This window comes from Rhipicephalus microplus, chromosome 1 (genome assembly GCF_043290135.1).
Source record: "Rhipicephalus microplus isolate Deutch F79 chromosome 1, USDA_Rmic, whole genome shotgun sequence".
NCBI classification, from domain to species: domain Eukaryota; kingdom Metazoa; phylum Arthropoda; class Arachnida; order Ixodida; family Ixodidae; genus Rhipicephalus; species Rhipicephalus microplus.
In genome coordinates, this window is record NC_134700.1 from 245712699 (window position 1) to 245731071 (window position 18373).

Consider the following 18373-nt stretch of genomic DNA (forward strand, 5'->3'; position numbering starts at 1 on the left):
ACATGAAAAAAATGTTGCAGGGCCCCTCTAAAAAGCCTCTGAACCACACAGAGATCAAAATTTAATTGCGGTGCAGTTGTGTATCTTTCAAAGCTGCCAGTCCTGCATGGAACGCGCTGCACATTCACAGTGAAAGCTGGAAGAGCGCACTTTCAGGACCTTTTTAAATACTATTTGGGTAATTGCTACAAGCACACTTTTAGGGTGCCCACTATGCTATAAATCATCACAAGTTTTTTGCCGGCATTGACTATGTCAACCTTCATCATTCTTCGGTGAAGCGCGATACCTGCTACAGACTTGTAGAGAATTTCGTGCAATTTTTCTATGCTGTGGCTCACTGTGAAGAGTTATGTTTAGCGCTATTGTAATGGGTTGTACCATTTGTCAACCCACTCATTACGCAATTTGCTTTGTGAGGCCTGGCTGTTTCTTTGCTGTTCTAAGCATTTTGTTACACACATTATTGCAATTTATTTCCCGAGATGAAGCCTGCCCAAGGTCAGTTTGCCACGGAGTTCCAAGCACCGGAGTAGCGCAGTAGCACAATACAGGGCTGGCACGCACGGAATCCAGGTTCAAATCTCAATGTGTCCTCGGTGTATTTTACTTCGTTTTTTTTCTCCCTTGATAAGTGATTGCAAACACCGGTGGCGGCGAACCGCTACGCACACGTGAACTGTGTTGTGATGTCATTACAGCTTTTGCTGAAAAAACATGCAGCAACGAGAATTGTTTGCAATAGTGTCGTAATAGAGCAATTAGATGCGCTTGCTACAAAAGCGGTGCCTACTCACACCACTCTTTCCTTCACTATTCTCCCTTTATCGCAGGTGCCTCAAACTCGCCTCAGCTAGCGGGCCGCAATCACGAAATTTAGTCCCACATGTTCCAGGGCAATGCCGGTTGAATCCAAAGGGAGAGAAGGGAAACAAAATTTTACCTAACATTGCCATTTGAAAAATTGCAGTTACCATATCTCATATATGGTTCATTTCTGAAGGAAATATTGCATCGGGGCTCGAGAAACATTGATACTAGTCTAAAATGACAGAAATGACAGAAATCTGGATGTCAGCTCTGAAATGTACAGATTTAGTTCCACAGTTACGTTTCAACATATGGTGACACCCTAGCGATACCAGTTGAGTCTCTTTAGCCCACACGAGTACAGAATTATTAATCGTAACGGTCTAGTACATAATGTGAGTAGTATACGTCAAAGTCGCAAACATTTTATTCTTTTTGAAGCAGCCAATCTGAGAGCCCAGCTTTATCGACTCATCCATCTTCATGGCCGAGTGCTTGTTCTTGCTGTGTATATTTTGTGAATGACACATGAACGTCAATGTTGACGTCACGGCCATTCCTAAGGATTATTGAAAGGCCCGGTGAAGAGACAAGATTGTTTACTGGATGTCGTGGTATGCCCGCATCTTGTAGTGCTGCTGTGTTTGGCATTGGTAATCGTGATGGCATTCTGAACTCATTGCGAACGTTTGCATGAAATGTTAAAAATAATTATCGGAGGTGGTTTGAGGGCCCTTTCAGCCATAAAAGAATGAAGCAGTGTTGTACATTCTTGATGCACTTTAATTTAAGAAGTTTATTCCTTATGAAATAATGATTCCTTTGGACGATGGTTAATGCGCCTTTTTCACAGCTTCCAGATATAAATGAATCAAGATTAGCATTCTTGCGAGCCTGGGAACAAAGAAACAAGAAAGAGGGATTAAGCCAAGATATGTGCTACTCATTGAGCAGGCACTTAAAAGCTTCATTTTATATACAATCAACCATAATCTTTATTAGTATAAATGTGAATATTCTATTATTACTATACTCAAACCTCAATATAACAAACCTGAATATAACGAAACATGGGTTATAACGAAGTACATAAATAATAGTCTTGTAATACACATTGCTGTTAGGAATATACCTTTGAAAAGCATTTTCTGATATAACAAACTTATTTTAGTGTAAGATGCAACTTTTTTATAATCAGGTTTACGTGTAATTCATTTCTTCTCGAGAAGCTAAAAGCGCTTTCTATTCTTTTGCCTAACGCATGCACTGCACAATCAGCCAGACAAGTTGGCATTTGACTATACAATGCAGTGTGTGATACAAAAGAATCCTACAGACAATTAAAATAAGCCAAGGAAAGCATAGGGGATATTACTTGTTGCTTCTAAAGTGTAGTGTAGTAATTATGACACTAAAAGACTCTTTTCAAAATTCAGCACCAGCTATCGAACAAAACCGAAAACATATTTTTCCACCATGACTTGTTAACCCACAATGATGCGCGCTGCCGATACCAGTACGCGATTATCGCTGCGTCTGTGGGTTGTGGTTGGCAGTTGGTGATGCCCGAGAGGAGACACAGCGGCCATTCAAGGGAGCGGCGCTACTGCGGCCCTCGCGTGACCTCTTTATGACCAGCTGTTATGACCGGCAGAGCAAGGACATGGCCTCCAAGAGACGTTCTTTGGCGCACCGTCCAAACGCGGTACACGTCCTGCAGAAACGCAAGTGGTGTCCGTGTGCGTTGCAGTGAACGCTCATCGGCGTCGCTGGGACGCACAACCCGCACTTGAGGAGATGCGCGTGCACGAGTGAACAAGATATGGCGGAAGAGTTTCCGAGCCATGTTGCCAGACAGAAATTTTCTAAAGGGTCTATTGAAATGAATTACATTAGAAAAAAAAAAAAAGCACCCAGTCAGTCAGAGGGAAAAGAAACCGCTTTTTACTTGTAAGCTGCCACCTCGTACAAAGATCATATTGCCACATTCCCTCCTCAAGTTTTGTTATCACCGCATTTAACTGTCAGTAATTCTTCAGGACTGTAGGAGATAATTTTAACAGATTAACATAACAGATTAACATTTTAACAGATTAACATAATTTTAACAGATAACATAACAGATTATTCTGGAACCTTTGTCGCTGCTAGCGATAATGCTAGAATATCTGATAGCAAGTGTACAAATGACGACACGCTTCGTCGCTTGTCAGTTGATCGACAGCCGATGCTCTGGTCGCTGCTATCAGTGCCAGTGTTTTGCTGTAAACTGACTTTCATTTTACGTGGCCACAAGTTCTACCCATATAAACAGTTTAATATTTGACCTGCAGTCGGCTACCTTCGTCCATGTCACGACCCCGTGACAATATCGTATGCCATGTGACGCCAGAGGGCGTCACCTAAGGTGAACTTATTTGGACACCTGCTGCACAGGGTATGTTTGGCTGGTACGCTATCTAGACGGCTGGTTTTAAACTTAAAGTTGATCGAGCATGTGCTGAAGCGCGAGAACCAATCAACTAGACGACACTTAGGCGTTTATGCGTGCGCGTTTGTTATAGGAAAAAAAACAAAAGAGCTTCTGGTTTTTTTCCCCTTTTTTTTTTCATTTTTCCTTTACCATAAAAGATCTTTTTCACACGATTCCTCACAAAGACCTGCTAGAAGTAGTAGAACAGTCCATTGATGAATATGATGCTGTAAGGTTCCAGAATGACGCCTTAATATCTAGTACTAATTTTTCAAAGCTTTTACATTTTTGTCTCGTGTCAACTTTTATTAAATAGGATGATGCCGTTTATCTACAGAACATGGGAGTATGTATAGATCGTGCATTTGTACCCATACTGAGCAATCTTTTTCTCACCCGTCTTGATGTTTTTCTGTCGGATAAGCGCGCTCAGACAAAGGTGCACAAGGCTTTTTGTTATGTTGACTATTGTTTTTCATCGACCTTCAGTTGACGTTGAACGCCAGGTTGCAGAAATTCTACCAATAATTAGGAAGTGTCTTGCATCACTTGAAGTGACACATGAAATACTGCAAGGAGGTACAAAAAGCTTTCTAGACCTTTGTCTGCTTTGTTTATTTGAACATATTTGCTAATGCTATGAACCGTAGTCGGAAAAGCCTCTTTTGCAATACAATTTAGCGCATTCAAAGCTGATAAAACTAGGGATTGCCAGGCTGTGTTTTAGGAATGCCCTGATGAAGTCATGCCATCACACATGGCCGCTAGTTTTGCAGGACAAAGCAAGTGAGTATCTATGGCATGCTATCTAGTGTTAGTGCAGGTGTTCGTAGCTGGGTGTCTGTTGCATGGTTCGCATGCAGACGGCCGCAGAACTATGGCGAGCCCAGCGTTCAAAAAACCAGTGTCATACCGTATGTACATCAAATTTCAGATCATTTAGAAAAGATAGCCTTGAGAGGAAATGTCTGCGTAGTGTTCTCTGCTCCAGAAAAAGTAAGTCGACTATTTAAGCTTACGAACCCTAAAAAGGAGGTGCAACCCACCTGTTGAAAGAAGCATGTAGCTAAGTTTGTTGAATGTTCCCTAGCTGTCGTCTACATGCTCTCTCCGTCGTGTGACGCGGTTTACATAAGACAAACTGGTAGGTGTATTAATGACCGCTTGCCAAGCGCTGTTAAAATGCAAAAAACAAGATTTCTTCTGGCAGTCCTCTGGCTATAGAATTGTAAGACATGTGCATGCACTCCATTCTTTGATCAGTGTGTCATTTTGGGCTGAAGTCGTAACCAGTTGACACGAGAAATTATTGAAACGAACCCTATCGCAAAATCTGCGAAGCTGTGTGTGAGTACGCTATCCATAGCCTTACCTAAAAAAGAGCTCAATTTTCTGGGGCGTGTGCTGTGAAGTTTTGCTATAGGATTGTTAATTTTATATCAGCTTAAAACTAGATTTCTTGATAACCTTTGCTGAACCACACGTTTACGGTTTTGTGATCTGTGCGGCATCACATGTACAGCAAGGTGAGCTATGTAATGTGCTGTAGGGTCATGCAATAAACAAAAGTTGGAAGTTAGTGCTGATACTGCTGTCTGTTTTTTTTCCCTTCTTGACTGTATAGCATCTTTTCTTCATGCTCAAACTGAGCTGCACTAAAGCAATACCATTTTATCATGCACCAACTTGCCCAGTCAGCAGTACTTGTCTACTAAAAAAAACTATTGGCATCGCATTTTGCGGACCAGGACAAGCAAAATCGTCATGCGAAATTTTCACTGTAACAACCCCTGTGACTTTTTTCTCCCGCTTAATGCACCCTCCCCCCAAATTGGCGGTTGTAAATACAGTATACAGAAATGTACTATGCAAAATTTTTCTAGATATAGCACATTACAGAGGCAGTGTGAACTGAGTACACTTACATTGCTTATTTCTGTCAACCAAAGCATGCAGCTAGGGTGGCAGATCAGCCAGGGCTTCCTGCAGCTTCTTTCTAGCATGATGGACTTGCTCTTCCTGGCGCCGGATGTCTTCATCAGTTACATTCAGGGCCTGCACATCGAGTTGTGCCACACACTAAATGACAATGATGGGTGTTTATTCACCCTGTGCAACGAAACTTAAGAGAACATGAACCAAGACACCCACATTTCCTCTATATCGTGCTTGATGTGCCGCCAACAGAGACATGTCGCAAACGTGTCTAAAATGATGTGTTTGTCACTACCCTGCGACTGCACATGTCTATTTAGCACATCACGTGTTCATATTCATTATCGCAAGCCGACTAGCCGTAATCACCACAACCAGCCAATTAGACTTCCACTGAAGGGCAAAGGTTCTCCTTGAAGTTTTTAATTACAGTAGAACTTTAACCTTTCGAGGGTCAAAGACGTGCTGCATGTACACCATCCGCTTACAGGCACAAGACGGTCAACGACACACACGTACGTCACTGCCTGCATGTTTAAAATGCGCACTTTTTTCGATCACTTTTCTTGCTTGGCACGTGCTGCCATATTGCGGGAATACAAGGAATTTTTTCGCTAGCACCGATGTCTCTCCATTCATTTTTAATGATCAACTACAGTGGTGCACCATCTAGTTTCAGTTTCGTCCTTTGGCCAGTTTTCGCTCATTACACTCACAAAACTTGCATTGCATCCTGGTTTAGAATCGTTCGAAAGGAGACTGTTTGCTTCTCCCCAGTACATAATTATGCCTGCTTCTGTACGCATACTGACATAAATGATGCCATTAGAGCCGCATTTCCCATTTCAGGGACTCAACTCGCAAAAACCAATTCTGCTCATCAGCAGTAAGAGGAATGATTATTGTAGATTTCAGACTTGTTTTTGCTTTCTAGATGCATTCAACTAGTTGTATTCAGTTTTCTTCAGTGCACTCAACTGCACAGTTTTTGCACTATGTAGGTTTCTCTGCTGCAAGTAAGTCTAACAGAGATTCCTCCAAATCGCTGCTTGACTGCCGAATCAGAATGTGATTTAGTAAATGTCAGCCCTTCATACGAGACGATACTTATAAGTTAAGACTCGAATGTTGAGTGAGCAACATCTCAAACGCGTGACGAGACGATGCTTACTGCATCAAAAGTGGCTTGTCTCCTCCCGTGTTCCCACTTAATGCCACTTCATGCACTTATTTTATATGTCTCTGAACTATCCAGACATTTATCTTAATGCATAACTTTTTTTACCTTGCTGTTACAAATCAACTATCTGTATGTAACACAAACAATTTTTCATCTTACGGTCACCCAAAAAATTTTAGACAATTTTTTTTCCTATATAGATTCATCTGAAGAATTTCATTCAGCAATAAAGAGAATACGCACTGGGGAAAGCATTTTGAAAGAAAAAAATGACCCTCAAATGGTTATAAAACGAATTATTGAATATAACAAAGCAAAGTTAAAATGTACCAAGCCAAAATGAGTGCCTAGAGGATACATGTTTATGACTAACCACAATATAATAATATGACAATGGGAGATGCTGCAGTAGAGGGCTTCTGATAACCTCAGCTGTCTGAGCCACATTACACATGGAATTTCAAATTGTTTCGATCACCTCAACACATCAAATGTTCAACATCTCACAGTAAATAGGCCTCAAGCTATTAATCTTGATTAAAATGCAACCATTGCTGTTGGAATCAAAGCCATAACTTGTGTGTCAGCAGGCGATCACAATAACTGCACCACCAAGGCAGACATTATAACTAATATCTTATATACAAAAAAGAATTTCATGCCAGATTTTTAAGAATAATTATGTCTGACTAAATGTGTGTATCAGTCATTTTCAACCTATCAACAATTTTGCACAGCGGTGCACTGGTGCAGCCATTTCATCTGTGATGAAATCTAGCTTTCGGTAAGCAAATCAACAGTGACTGTACCACACAAGCTGGTTGCAGCAAGGTGTAAGCATGTCACATGGTAGTGCAGCAAAAACATAGTTCAATATTTAATCAACCGAAACAGGGTCTCCAACATATTCACCAGCAGCCAAGCCCCCCTTTCCTTACTTGATAAGTTAGATCTGCTTTCTTGATCTGCTTCAGAAATTGCCCATTATTGAGATATGAAAAGGGCTTTTTTTTTTTTTCAAATGGCAATGTTGGCTGACTCAAGCAAAGCTGTACTTAGGTAAACAATAGCTGAAAAGGAAGTATAAGTAAAATTTCCAACAATAGTTCAGCTCATTTTTGTAATCTCAATTAACATAGGGTTCGGTTTCACTTGAGAAAATAACAGCATAAACAAAAGAAAAGTGAGGTATTGTGTGTCACTGGTATGATGTTTTCATAACAATATTATGCATTTGCACAATTTTTATGAGCAGTAAAAAAAAACCCCACGAGAAAAAACAATGGGAAAGAATTTACTTTGCCATGTCCTTTGCCATGCACAAGTCTAACAGAATTAGACAGTCGGGAAATGAATAAAATCAGAATTATGGTCGGCGTAAAGCACGCCATCTCCATCTTATAATAGGGCAAGTATATCCAAATGTATTTAGTGTCGGCTTCCACAGCAGAAAATATGATTCGTAGCAGCTGCCTTCAGTTGTGTAGCAGATTTCAAAAACGAAAAAGACTAGTCATTGTTTTAATGCTTTTATTACACAATAAAATGATAAATGTGTGCACGATTTGACTGACTGCACAACGGATGCAAGCTTTCATCAAAAGATTACAGACCACAGAGGCGGTGCAATATGGGAACGGGCTGCAACTGCACTTAGCTCAAGCGACAATGCAACTTGGTATCAACACTACACAGAGACAAACCTCGCAAAACTAAAGCCACACTTAGGCAATCATAAACCATGCACTTGATTGCACTGGATCGACTCTGCCTATAAATAGCATGAGAGGTGAGGGTGGCAGCCTATCTTCCACCTGGTGTTGCTGACAAATCCGCTTGGCATGGCCCCCGCGACTAAGTGGCGCCTTGCCATGTAAAATCTCGGAGGCCATGCGTAGCAGCTTTTAAGCAATTCTGCTCATTTATAGCATAGATAAAGCAGCTTTAATGAAATGTAGCAAGTTGGAGCAATTGAAAAAGATTCCCAATCCCTTACGACATAATATGGTGTGAAATAAAATATGGATTCCAGATAATCAATAATTGTAATGGGTAGTTCAGTGATAAACGATCTCATTCAGAGAAGGCATAACGAAGGAAAGAAAGACAAAAAAGGTCCACCAAAGGTTAGAAAGTTTTAAAATCTTGCAGGTGTTTGAACAAGGAAAGTTTTTAAACATTGAGGGTTTTCGCCACACAAGTATGGCACTGTGTGTTGTTTAAAACTACCACCTTTTACTATCATTTTTCTTGCTTGAGATTTGCTGCCGCACTTCAGGAAAACGTTCCTTCTCTGCTCCCCCTTTTTTTTGCATTGCAGAGGGAAAAAAATAATGTTGCTTTGCTGTTTAAGGTTGTCGCATTTGCAGCGGTGCATTTATTGTTCACCACAGATGGCAATAGCAGCATCCTAATCTCGGTTGCTGTGTTTTTTGGCATCCTCACGCGCCCAAGACTTAAACATACCACTGCACATCGCACGTGATTCCGGATGCTTTTTTGTAGTGTGGTTCCACATGGACAGGGATGGTCAATTCAAATTTTATCTTAATATGACATCACCCCAGTAAGTGCACCCCTTCCCTTTTTTGGAGGGATGTGCAGCAATGACCAAGCAAGCACCCCCCCCCCTCCCCACCATTTTTCAACCTGTTCTCCGCTATCGAATCCTTCAACTGTGGTTCCTAGGAACACAATTTCTGAGCGCGCTTACATATTGGGTACATATTGCACTAATTTCTTAGTACTTTTACAGTGTGGTGCCTTGGAGTTGCATTTTGAGCTGACACAAATTATCGGAACACTTGAAGGACATCCTCTCCTTTGTCATAACGCATGGAACATCACACGATGAGTCCCACAAGTTCATTGAAAACAGCAAATTCATGCACATTCGACAACGCAATTCATTAAAGCACAGGTGTTTCGTCTTCTCAGAGGCTCTTCCACATCCATCTAGAATTTTAGTTCGTGAACGAGCAAGCCCCCTACCACCCTTCAAATCCTGTTCAATCATCTTTCACCATAAAGGGGGCTTGCTCAGGATCTTGTGGTACATTTGAGACACAGATAGCAGATACGTACTACCACTATCACTGTGTTCAATATGATACTTTTGAAATTCTCCTATTCATACTTCAATACAATGAAAAATTTGTTATTTATAGATACGTAAAATGCAGCAGAAAAAACTAATCTGCACACAAAAATATTCTCTTAAAATTTTCGCAAGAGCGACTACATTCAATTTGCATAAGTTGAATGAAATGTCTCGTAGGTATTTCAATATTTTTGTCTTTCTTGCTCGAAGTATGGTAGTTTTATTCAAAACTTATTGATGTTGCCTTGACTGGTTAGCATGAGAGCTCATTACAGCTCCACCCTGCTGTCCTTGCTAGTCACTTTCGCAATTGATGGTAGCAGCTCTGCTTCTTTTCCATAGGATCTAAAAATGGTCCGACTTCTCATCCAAGACGGGGTGGGAGGAGTGCATGCAAAGCCCTCCGAAGGGGGTAACCATGCAGGGGTTGTGCACCTGAACAAGAGGCTGGTCCGGGTTGAGATAGATGCCTGGATGCTTGTCGAGTGCACTACGTAAGCCAGTCTGCCCAGTGACAGGTTGTGCACTCATATGCAGAGCTGTGGCTATGCTGCGAAGAAGGGTCTCCTGGCTGACATTGGGGCCCACACCTGCAAAGCAACAATCAATTTGCTTGCTAGGCTAGCTATATACTGATGAAAGAGGATTCACCAACATAATGTTAAAGATGCACTTTATCTGCTGCTCCATTCACAGCCTGAAAAGGTCGCATTCTATCATAGATTCGAACCAATTGACCTGCCAACATGTTTTAGCACGTCTACACTGCTCCGCTCTTCCTTGGGAAAATAGAGCTTGCATGAGCGTCCCAATAGAGTGACAGTTTGAGCACAGCCATGACTAACCCTATGTTGTACAAGCCGCCTATTATGCATGGCCGCTACCTTGAACCAAAACTTCCTGCAATAGCATTCATTCAGCTCTTTGATGATTCATGGGATGCTACTAAAAAAATGAAGTGCATGGACTGCACCTTGCCTATTTCTGCATTGTGTGTCAATTTTCAAGTACAGTAACCCTTTTTTTTCTTTTTTATTAAGATAGCTATCTAATCGCACACTACGAGAACACAGCCAGTTTAGTCCAGAGTTCCCAGATTCTTCGCTCACCACATTGCTACAGCAAATCTATAATATACCAGCACCACAAAATAGACCCTTGTAATGAATGGACAGCTTCCATTCCGGAGGTGTCGTTCCATGCTATAAACAGTTTAAGCCCAAACCTAAATGGTAATGAATAAGTGCACCTAAAAGAGATGCACACACCAAGCTTGCCATATTTACCGCCCCCTCCCTATGTCACTTTTCGAGGAAGTGCTTCTCACAAACATAGTCACGAGACATGCGAGCCTATATTTTGAAATTCACTATGTCATCTGGAACTTTGAAAGTATACTACCTTCACCTGGCAGGATGCTTAGTTACTTTTGCAGTTATGCTCGACACATTTTTATATGACCCGACTACACCCCACCACAACACAGAAGCGCTGATGGAAGCACTGGAAAACAATCTTTGTTGTGGCATGAAAAGCATACTTGGAGAGTGAGAAACCAGCACTAGCAGCGCAAAATATAAGTGAAGTTTTTGATGAGGCCTACGGCCAAGCACTGCGCTGGCAGCATCGGTGCACAAATTGTCATCGCAACAAACAATTGAAGGTCTTCACACATAGCAAATTTTGATAGACCTGCATTTATCTGTTTTTTTTTCCCCTCTTTCAGATGCAGCCACAAGGTACGAGAGTAGGATCAGAATGACGAAAATTTACAAGATTTCGAAGCATATGAAGATGGCAGCACTTGGTGGCAGACATCTTCATGAATTCCTGCTTTTGCGTGATTCTGAGCGCCTTTTCCATCGTCAGAACTGACTAAATTACGTTCCCAGGCACATTCAGTGCTTTTGCAGCTATAAAAGACAGCGTAGATATAAAAAATGAAGACTGAAAAGAGCAGTAAGCTGCCCTAACCCACCTTTTTTCTGAAATTGTTGCAATCTCTCACACGCATGCCATGATTTTATGTGGCGCAATTTATGCAAAACAAAGCGAACATGTGCCTTTGATACAAAGATGGGCTTTCTTCAGACTGAATCTTTGGTGATGCTTGCGATAGCTGTAGTGAAAATTCCAGTCTGGCATTTGATCGTACTATGAAATCCTGAATTTGATTCTTTTAAAAATTTTACCCAGCATATTAAATGCACCCCTGGGGGCCTGCATCAATTATTCTTAAAAAAAAAACAGCGAAACTATTACATGAGTAAATTTGGTAATAAATGGCACAGGAGCATAGTGTCAAGTCTTCAGAAATAACGTGTCTGTAAATTGGAGTGTCTACCTTACTGCTGACAGTCTACCCAATAAAGCTCACTTGCCTTTCATGTTCCTGGGAAGCTCAAAACTTTGAAGGGCTTCTTGATCCCGGTCACATGCTTGCAATCCTTGTAATCGCTTTTCCCAGAAAAGCTGAAATAAAGCAATAAAGCACATTCAGAGGACATTGAGTAGTTTTTTAGCAATGCCCATGACCTTAGAAACAAGAAACAAGCCTGAGGCACACCAAATCAGCAATAAAGCCCACCTAACCTCTCTGCCCACCTAACCTTCTGTCTCCCCCTAACCTGTTTGCCTTCTCTAGGAATCCAGTTAGTTACCCTTAATGACCAGCGGTTATCTTGTCTACGTGCTACATGCCCGGCCCATGTCCACTTCCTCTTCTTGATTTCAACTATAATATCCTTAACCCCGGTTTGTTCCCTAATCCACTCCGCTCTCTTCTTGTCTCTTAAGGTTACACTTACCATTTTCCTTTCCATTGCTCGCTACGTCATCTTCAATTTAAGCTGAACCCACTTTGTAAGTCTCCAGGTTTCTACTTCGTAGCTAAGTACCAGCAAGATGCAGCTGTTTTAAACCTTTTCCTTGAAGAAGGCATATAAATGCACCATAGGTGCATTCAATTTGCCAGCACCCTGCTATCCATTTAAGCTATGCAGCAATGGCATCCACTAAGCCAGTCATTCTATCCAAAAAGTGCGGCGCTGTTTCTCATTGATTGATTGATTTGTGGGGTTTAACGTCCCAAAACCACCATATGATTATGAGAGACGCCGTAGTGGAGGGCTCCGGAAATTTAGACCACCTGGGGTTCTTTAACGTGCACCCAAATCTGAGCACACGGGCCTACAACATTTCCGCCTCCATCGGAAATGCAGCCGCTGCTGCCGGGATTCGAACCCGCGACCTGCGGGTCAGCAGCCGAGTACCTTAGCCACTAGACCACCGCGGCGGGGCTGCGGCGCTGTTTCTCGATTCTCCAGCATCCTCTTTGCAGATGGTACTTTCTTGGAGCAAGTGTGTGCGTGCAGCAGACAACACAGGTACGTTTGACCTTGTCCTTACTGTATGAGCACCTACAATGTATATGGGTCATTAGTACACACCAAACGTTTCAGCCATATTGGCGACCACCTAAAATGTATTCGAAAAAATGTTGCTCATTTATTGCAATAAAAAACAGTGCAATGCTAGAATATTTTGGAGAGAAAAAATGTTTTGGTGTCGTGGCTACCTTCTGAACTTCCCGGAATGTCGTTTGGGCATTATTTGTGGAAAAATTTATTTTGAAAGTGCCGCTCCTTTTTTTATACCAAATTTGGTGTACATGTTAAGTAAAGGTGCTGGTGTAATATTTTTGAAGTTCAGTGATATTAGCGCAATTTTTCTGGCACATACACATCTGAGTAGTATTCACTACTCAGAATATCTGAGTAGTATTCACTACTCAGATATTCATACTAAGTGCAGTATTGCAATAGAAAAAAGATGTGAACATAACACAACTTGGCTAAATTCCTGGATGTGTATGTGGCAGGAAAATTGCATTACTATCACTGAGCTTCAAATAGCTTACAATATTCTGAGTAGTATTCACTACTCAGAATATCTGAGTAGTATTCACTACTCAGATATTCATACTAAGTGCAGTATTGCAATAGAAAAAAGATGTGAACATAACACAACTTGGCTAAATTCCTGGATGTGTATGTGGCAGGAAAATTGCATTACTATCACTGAGCTTCAAATAGCTTACACAAGCACCTTTACTTAACATGTACACCGAATTTGGTATAGAAAGAAGGAGTGGTACTTTTAAAATCAAATTTTTCACAAACAACACTCAAACAACATTCCAAGAAGTTCAGAAGGCACCCACGAGACCAAAACATTTTTTCCTTCGAAACATAGTAGCAGTGCACTGTTTTCAATATAGTAAATCAGCAAGATTTTTTCCGAATACATTTGAGATGGTCGCCAAAATGCCTGAGACGTTTGGCATGGAATGACCCATATGCGAGGTAGGCTGTCTTTATGCATCCGAGACAGACTCTACCAATGCTTCAAGCTCAAATGGACAATGCAGACAATGACAAAAACATAAAGCCTGCATTGTGCCTGCACAAGTGAACGTGAGCTGCATATTGTTCAACTTCTCTTGCGCTGCTGTGAACTAGTTCAGAGTGGCACAGGCAAATTGAACAGACATGTGATAGCATTCAAGAGATGCTGTTCACCTTGGCTTCAAAAAATTGACATGGTACCCTGACAACTAGGAAATCCCGGGACAAATTATTCGAACGCTCATCCACACTAGCACCAATCCTGCCGTAATCGTGGTCTGTGTCGGCCCCACGAGAGGTGTACAGTGTGCCCGCCAAGCTCTACCAGTGTGAAAATGATGTGACACTTGACACATTGCCCACTAGCGGCATAAACGTGATACTGCGAGATTCTGTACTCTCAAAGATGACAAGCATGAGTAAAGAAAACTGCATAAAGAACACAAAACTATGAACAGAACTAAGCAGACGATGTGGCAAGTGGTTTAGCCATGGCAACTACTCCTTCATCGCCGATTGGCTCCATTGCCGTAGAGCTGCCAGAGAATGTCACAAAAATGGAGCACGGACCCACTTTCCCAATGAGAAGAGAAACCTGATGAGCATCGACAAAGCCACTTGCACATGGCAGCCTGAGCCCAGCTAACAGCATGCTGCTATGCCACCAACAGGCCAAGGCTTTACCCAATCTAAACAATTTTCTGGGTGACATCTGACTACAGCAAGCTTCTTACAGCTAAAGGAGTAAGCCTGCTTTTAATGACCTTGTTCAATAAGGCTCTGAAAAACAGCATATTGCATGTGCATGCAGAGATACCTACCTGTTTTGGTTTGTCTGGAGGGCCATGCTTAAAGTCTGAGCGCACTTTGCCTTCCTGCGATCGTACCACAGTGACTGGCTGCTTGAAGATTGAGGCTGTTTGCCTGATGGGAGGCACAAGAGAGGCATCGTTGCGTATCCCTCGGCTGTAGTCAAATTGTGTGCCTCGCTGCCTGCGGCTTTTGCGAAGCAGCAAAGAGTTGACCCGGCCCGTGCGGAAATCGAATGTGCTCAGGTCAATGGCATCACCCAAAAAGCGTGCCAGCTGAGGCTTGCTGCGAAACTTCTTTCCTCCAGGACTGCACGACAAAGATACAGCTCAGAAAACGCAAATAGCACTCTAGTAATTTATCACTATTGGTTTAGCACTTGTTTAACAATAAAGGAGAAAAAATCGATCTGAGAAAACAGTAGTGGAATAAAATAGGTGCTGCTGTTGCCACTATTCCTGGTATTTGGTACACGAGCAAGTAGAAAATGTACTGTGAACTACAAAACACATGGCAGAACACCAGCACACAATGTTTTTTAACACTTGCCTAGTGCCACTCACTTTATTGCTTAAAAGAATGGCAGCTTTCAAGTTTCGAGTAGGCACCATTTAAGCGTCAACAAATGCTACACGAATGGCATGGCTTTTAAATTGCTTAGGAACAATAAACAATAACCACAGCCTTGTCCTTAAAGCCTCACAAGCCACCAGTATTTTAAAGGGACTCGGCCACATGCACCTACAGTTGACAATATTTCGTTTCCACCTGCACATGCATGAAGCAAAGTAGAAATTAAGTATTACACTTCAGTGAACTGTAATTTCTCTCAGAAGCTTCACTTGCTCACTGCAACAGCATGTCTGATTATTTTTCATAAATGCAGCATGACACATTTTTTGCAATCTGGTCTTGCTGTTTATAAAGCTTTTACAGAAGGTTACTGTTGGTTTCTGTAGAGCCCCTTACAGATCTGGCCTCAGTAAGAGTGCCAATGATCCTGAAAAAAAACTACTTTACAAAAGCACACATAACAATTCGTTGAATGCTGAAGTAATATATATCTCTAACTTGGTGAGCAGTGGTACATAGATCAAACAGGTTGCTGTATCAACAAATACTAAAGTGAGCATGTGTACTCACTCAAAGGGTCAGCAGTCATCTTGCTGATCACTGCAATAATTGTGAACGCAAACTACAAGACTCATACTCAGATTGCAAACTACTTGGCAGAACAATATATATGCCAGTGCAATATATATGAGGCTTCTTGCATACTAAAAGGAATTGTGACAAAAATGTCAGCATATCTCAACTACCGCTCTACTAAAACTAAATCCTGCAACTCCCAAACATGTGACATAGCGCAGCTTACAGTTACCCCATGATAGCTTGAATGCCTTATTTATTGTCATGTAAACACAATAAGAAACTGATTAGGCAGTGCTGTGTCTGTCTCCGCTGACCTTCGTTTCATTCCTAACCTGATTTTTTCATCGAAGTTCAGTAATGTACATTCCAGCCCAATAAACACATTTGTCATGCTGCATAATTATTTTAGAAATGCACCAATAAGTCACTAAGAGCTAGACACACTTGTGTCTGAGTAGATGTAACATGAATAATAATAACATTGTTGCGTGGAGGCCCATGGGAAACCAGGCATTTTAAGATATATTTGCACAGCTCCGAAGCGCAAACCAAGTTGGAGAACAAGCGTACGCCCCACACACCAAAATCACGTCGTCTTTCTCGGCGCCTACCTCACTGCTTAAGTGTGACATTGTCGCATAACAATATGTAGAGTTGGGCATCCCAAAGCTCGGATAAGATTATTAGACGCCATAATGGTGAGCTCCGGAAATTTTGACCGCCTGGGGTCTTTTAAAGCGCAGCTAAAGCTAAGCACATCGGCCTCGAGCATTTTTGGCTCTATTGAAAATGCAGCCATTGCGGTTGCCATTCGATCCCGCAACCTGTGGGTCAGCAGTGGAGCAGCGTAACTATGCATTAGACCACTATGGCGGGTGAGTTACCAAATACCTGCTGCAAACGTTGCTAACATATGTTTTGAATAGTAGTGATGAGACATAGTACAACTCAAATTAATTTTGAATATCTCATTGGATGGAACATCTGAACGGTAAATCAAGATGGAAACGTAGCACTCCTTTTACAGTAACCAATGGCAGTGATCTAGTGGTTACAGTGCTCGACTGCTTGGCCGAAGGCTGTGTGATTGAATCCCAGCCACGGTGGCTGCAATTTGATGGAGGAAATATGCCAGAGGCCCATGTGGTTAAATTTAAGTACATGTTAGTGAACACCACGTGGTCAAAATTTCTGCAGCCCTCTACTGCGATGTCTCTCATAATCATATACTGTGCTTTTGGAATGCAGAAACCCAACAGTGGTAATTACAATAATAACCATAAACAGCAAAATGAGATAGCCAGTTCGGTCCCCCTTTTCTAGTTATGTGAAATACATGTACTCAAAGAAGAATCCCTACCACGAAACCTGTCAATATTTTACACAGCTTGCCAATGATGACAAAACTGTAATATTAGTGCTATCCTCACAACACAGCTTCATGGGTATTGGGTCAGCACAGCTTGATTAAACGTGCACGTGATGCCACGGTTGCCCCTTAATTAATTCGGCAAACACAGAGAGCGTGTTACCAAAACCAATTGATCGATCCCCTTTATGGTACGTTCCTCGCAACCAAACCAACGTTGCATGACAAGAACAACAAGATAGTCCGGCCAAACAATTCGACAAACGAAGCAGCGCGGTGTCCGCTATCACGAATGACGCCTTGCCGGAGTTGGTCGTGGTAGCCACCGCAAGAAGATTTACTGTGTACGTAACTCTAACCCACGACCTGCATGGTGGCGTCAACGGGATCGCCACTTGATACCTCATGCGAATCGGCCGAAATCCGTTGGCTAGTTACGTACTTGAATCGTGAGTAGAACTGCACCACACCGACTTATGCCCCTTCAAGTAGGCAGTGAACTATCAACGCCGTATGCACCCATTGATCAAAACGGACGGCGACCTCTACAAGTAATTAACCGGTAATCAACCCGTCAACAAACTAAAGAGCTAAGGCGTGCGAAGACGACAAGAACGCCAGATTTCTCGTACACACCACACGCAGCTCTGAAAATCAAGAAGCAAGACGATGCACGCGGGTAGACAACGTCATGAACCCGTTAACGCAATCTCACCTGTAGTAGTAGACGTCAACTTTCCCAGCTGACAGTCCGCCTCGACGAATCACTTCCTCGCGTCGCCAGCCCTTCGGCAAAGCAGGACAATCGAGATTTGCCATGCTCAGGTTTCGCTTACACCGACGTCAAGCTCGGAGTCGTACACCACGCATTCACTGCGCGCACTCGATCACTAGCAAATACAGTCAGCGGCTGTGCTCTTTCCGTGATCAGTTTCAACCGGGGCCACAAAAGATAGAAATTAGAAGGCACACAAAAACGCGGCTTCTGAGCGTTCCCTAATGCATGTAACCTTTACAACGGTCCGAAACATCCACGGAGACGGAAAGCTTTCTCCGTGAAAATAAGGATAGCGGCGGCGTAGTGAACTAGAAAGAGCGCCGCAAGCAGTATCATCATCATTAAACACAATAAATACAC

At 42.2% G+C, this 18373-nt stretch overlaps 2 protein-coding genes across 2 annotated transcripts in view; both read right to left on the reverse strand.

The window, feature by feature from the left end:
- Positions 1-18373, reverse strand: part of LOC142814169 (uncharacterized) — a 578033-nt gene that overhangs the window by 302556 nt on the left and 257104 nt on the right. The window lies entirely within an intron of this gene.
- MBD-like (methyl-CpG-binding domain protein 2) lies at positions 1573-18319 on the reverse strand. Its single transcript, XM_037434512.2, has 6 exons — positions 17951-18319; positions 14726-15023; positions 11880-11970; positions 9934-10088; positions 5209-5338; positions 1573-1704 (listed from the first exon to the last, which is right to left on the reverse strand). Exons 1-5 carry the CDS (start codon positions 18052-18054, stop codon positions 5240-5242), a joined length of 747 nt encoding a protein of 248 aa, XP_037290409.1. The 5' UTR covers positions 18055-18319; the 3' UTR covers positions 1573-1704; positions 5209-5239.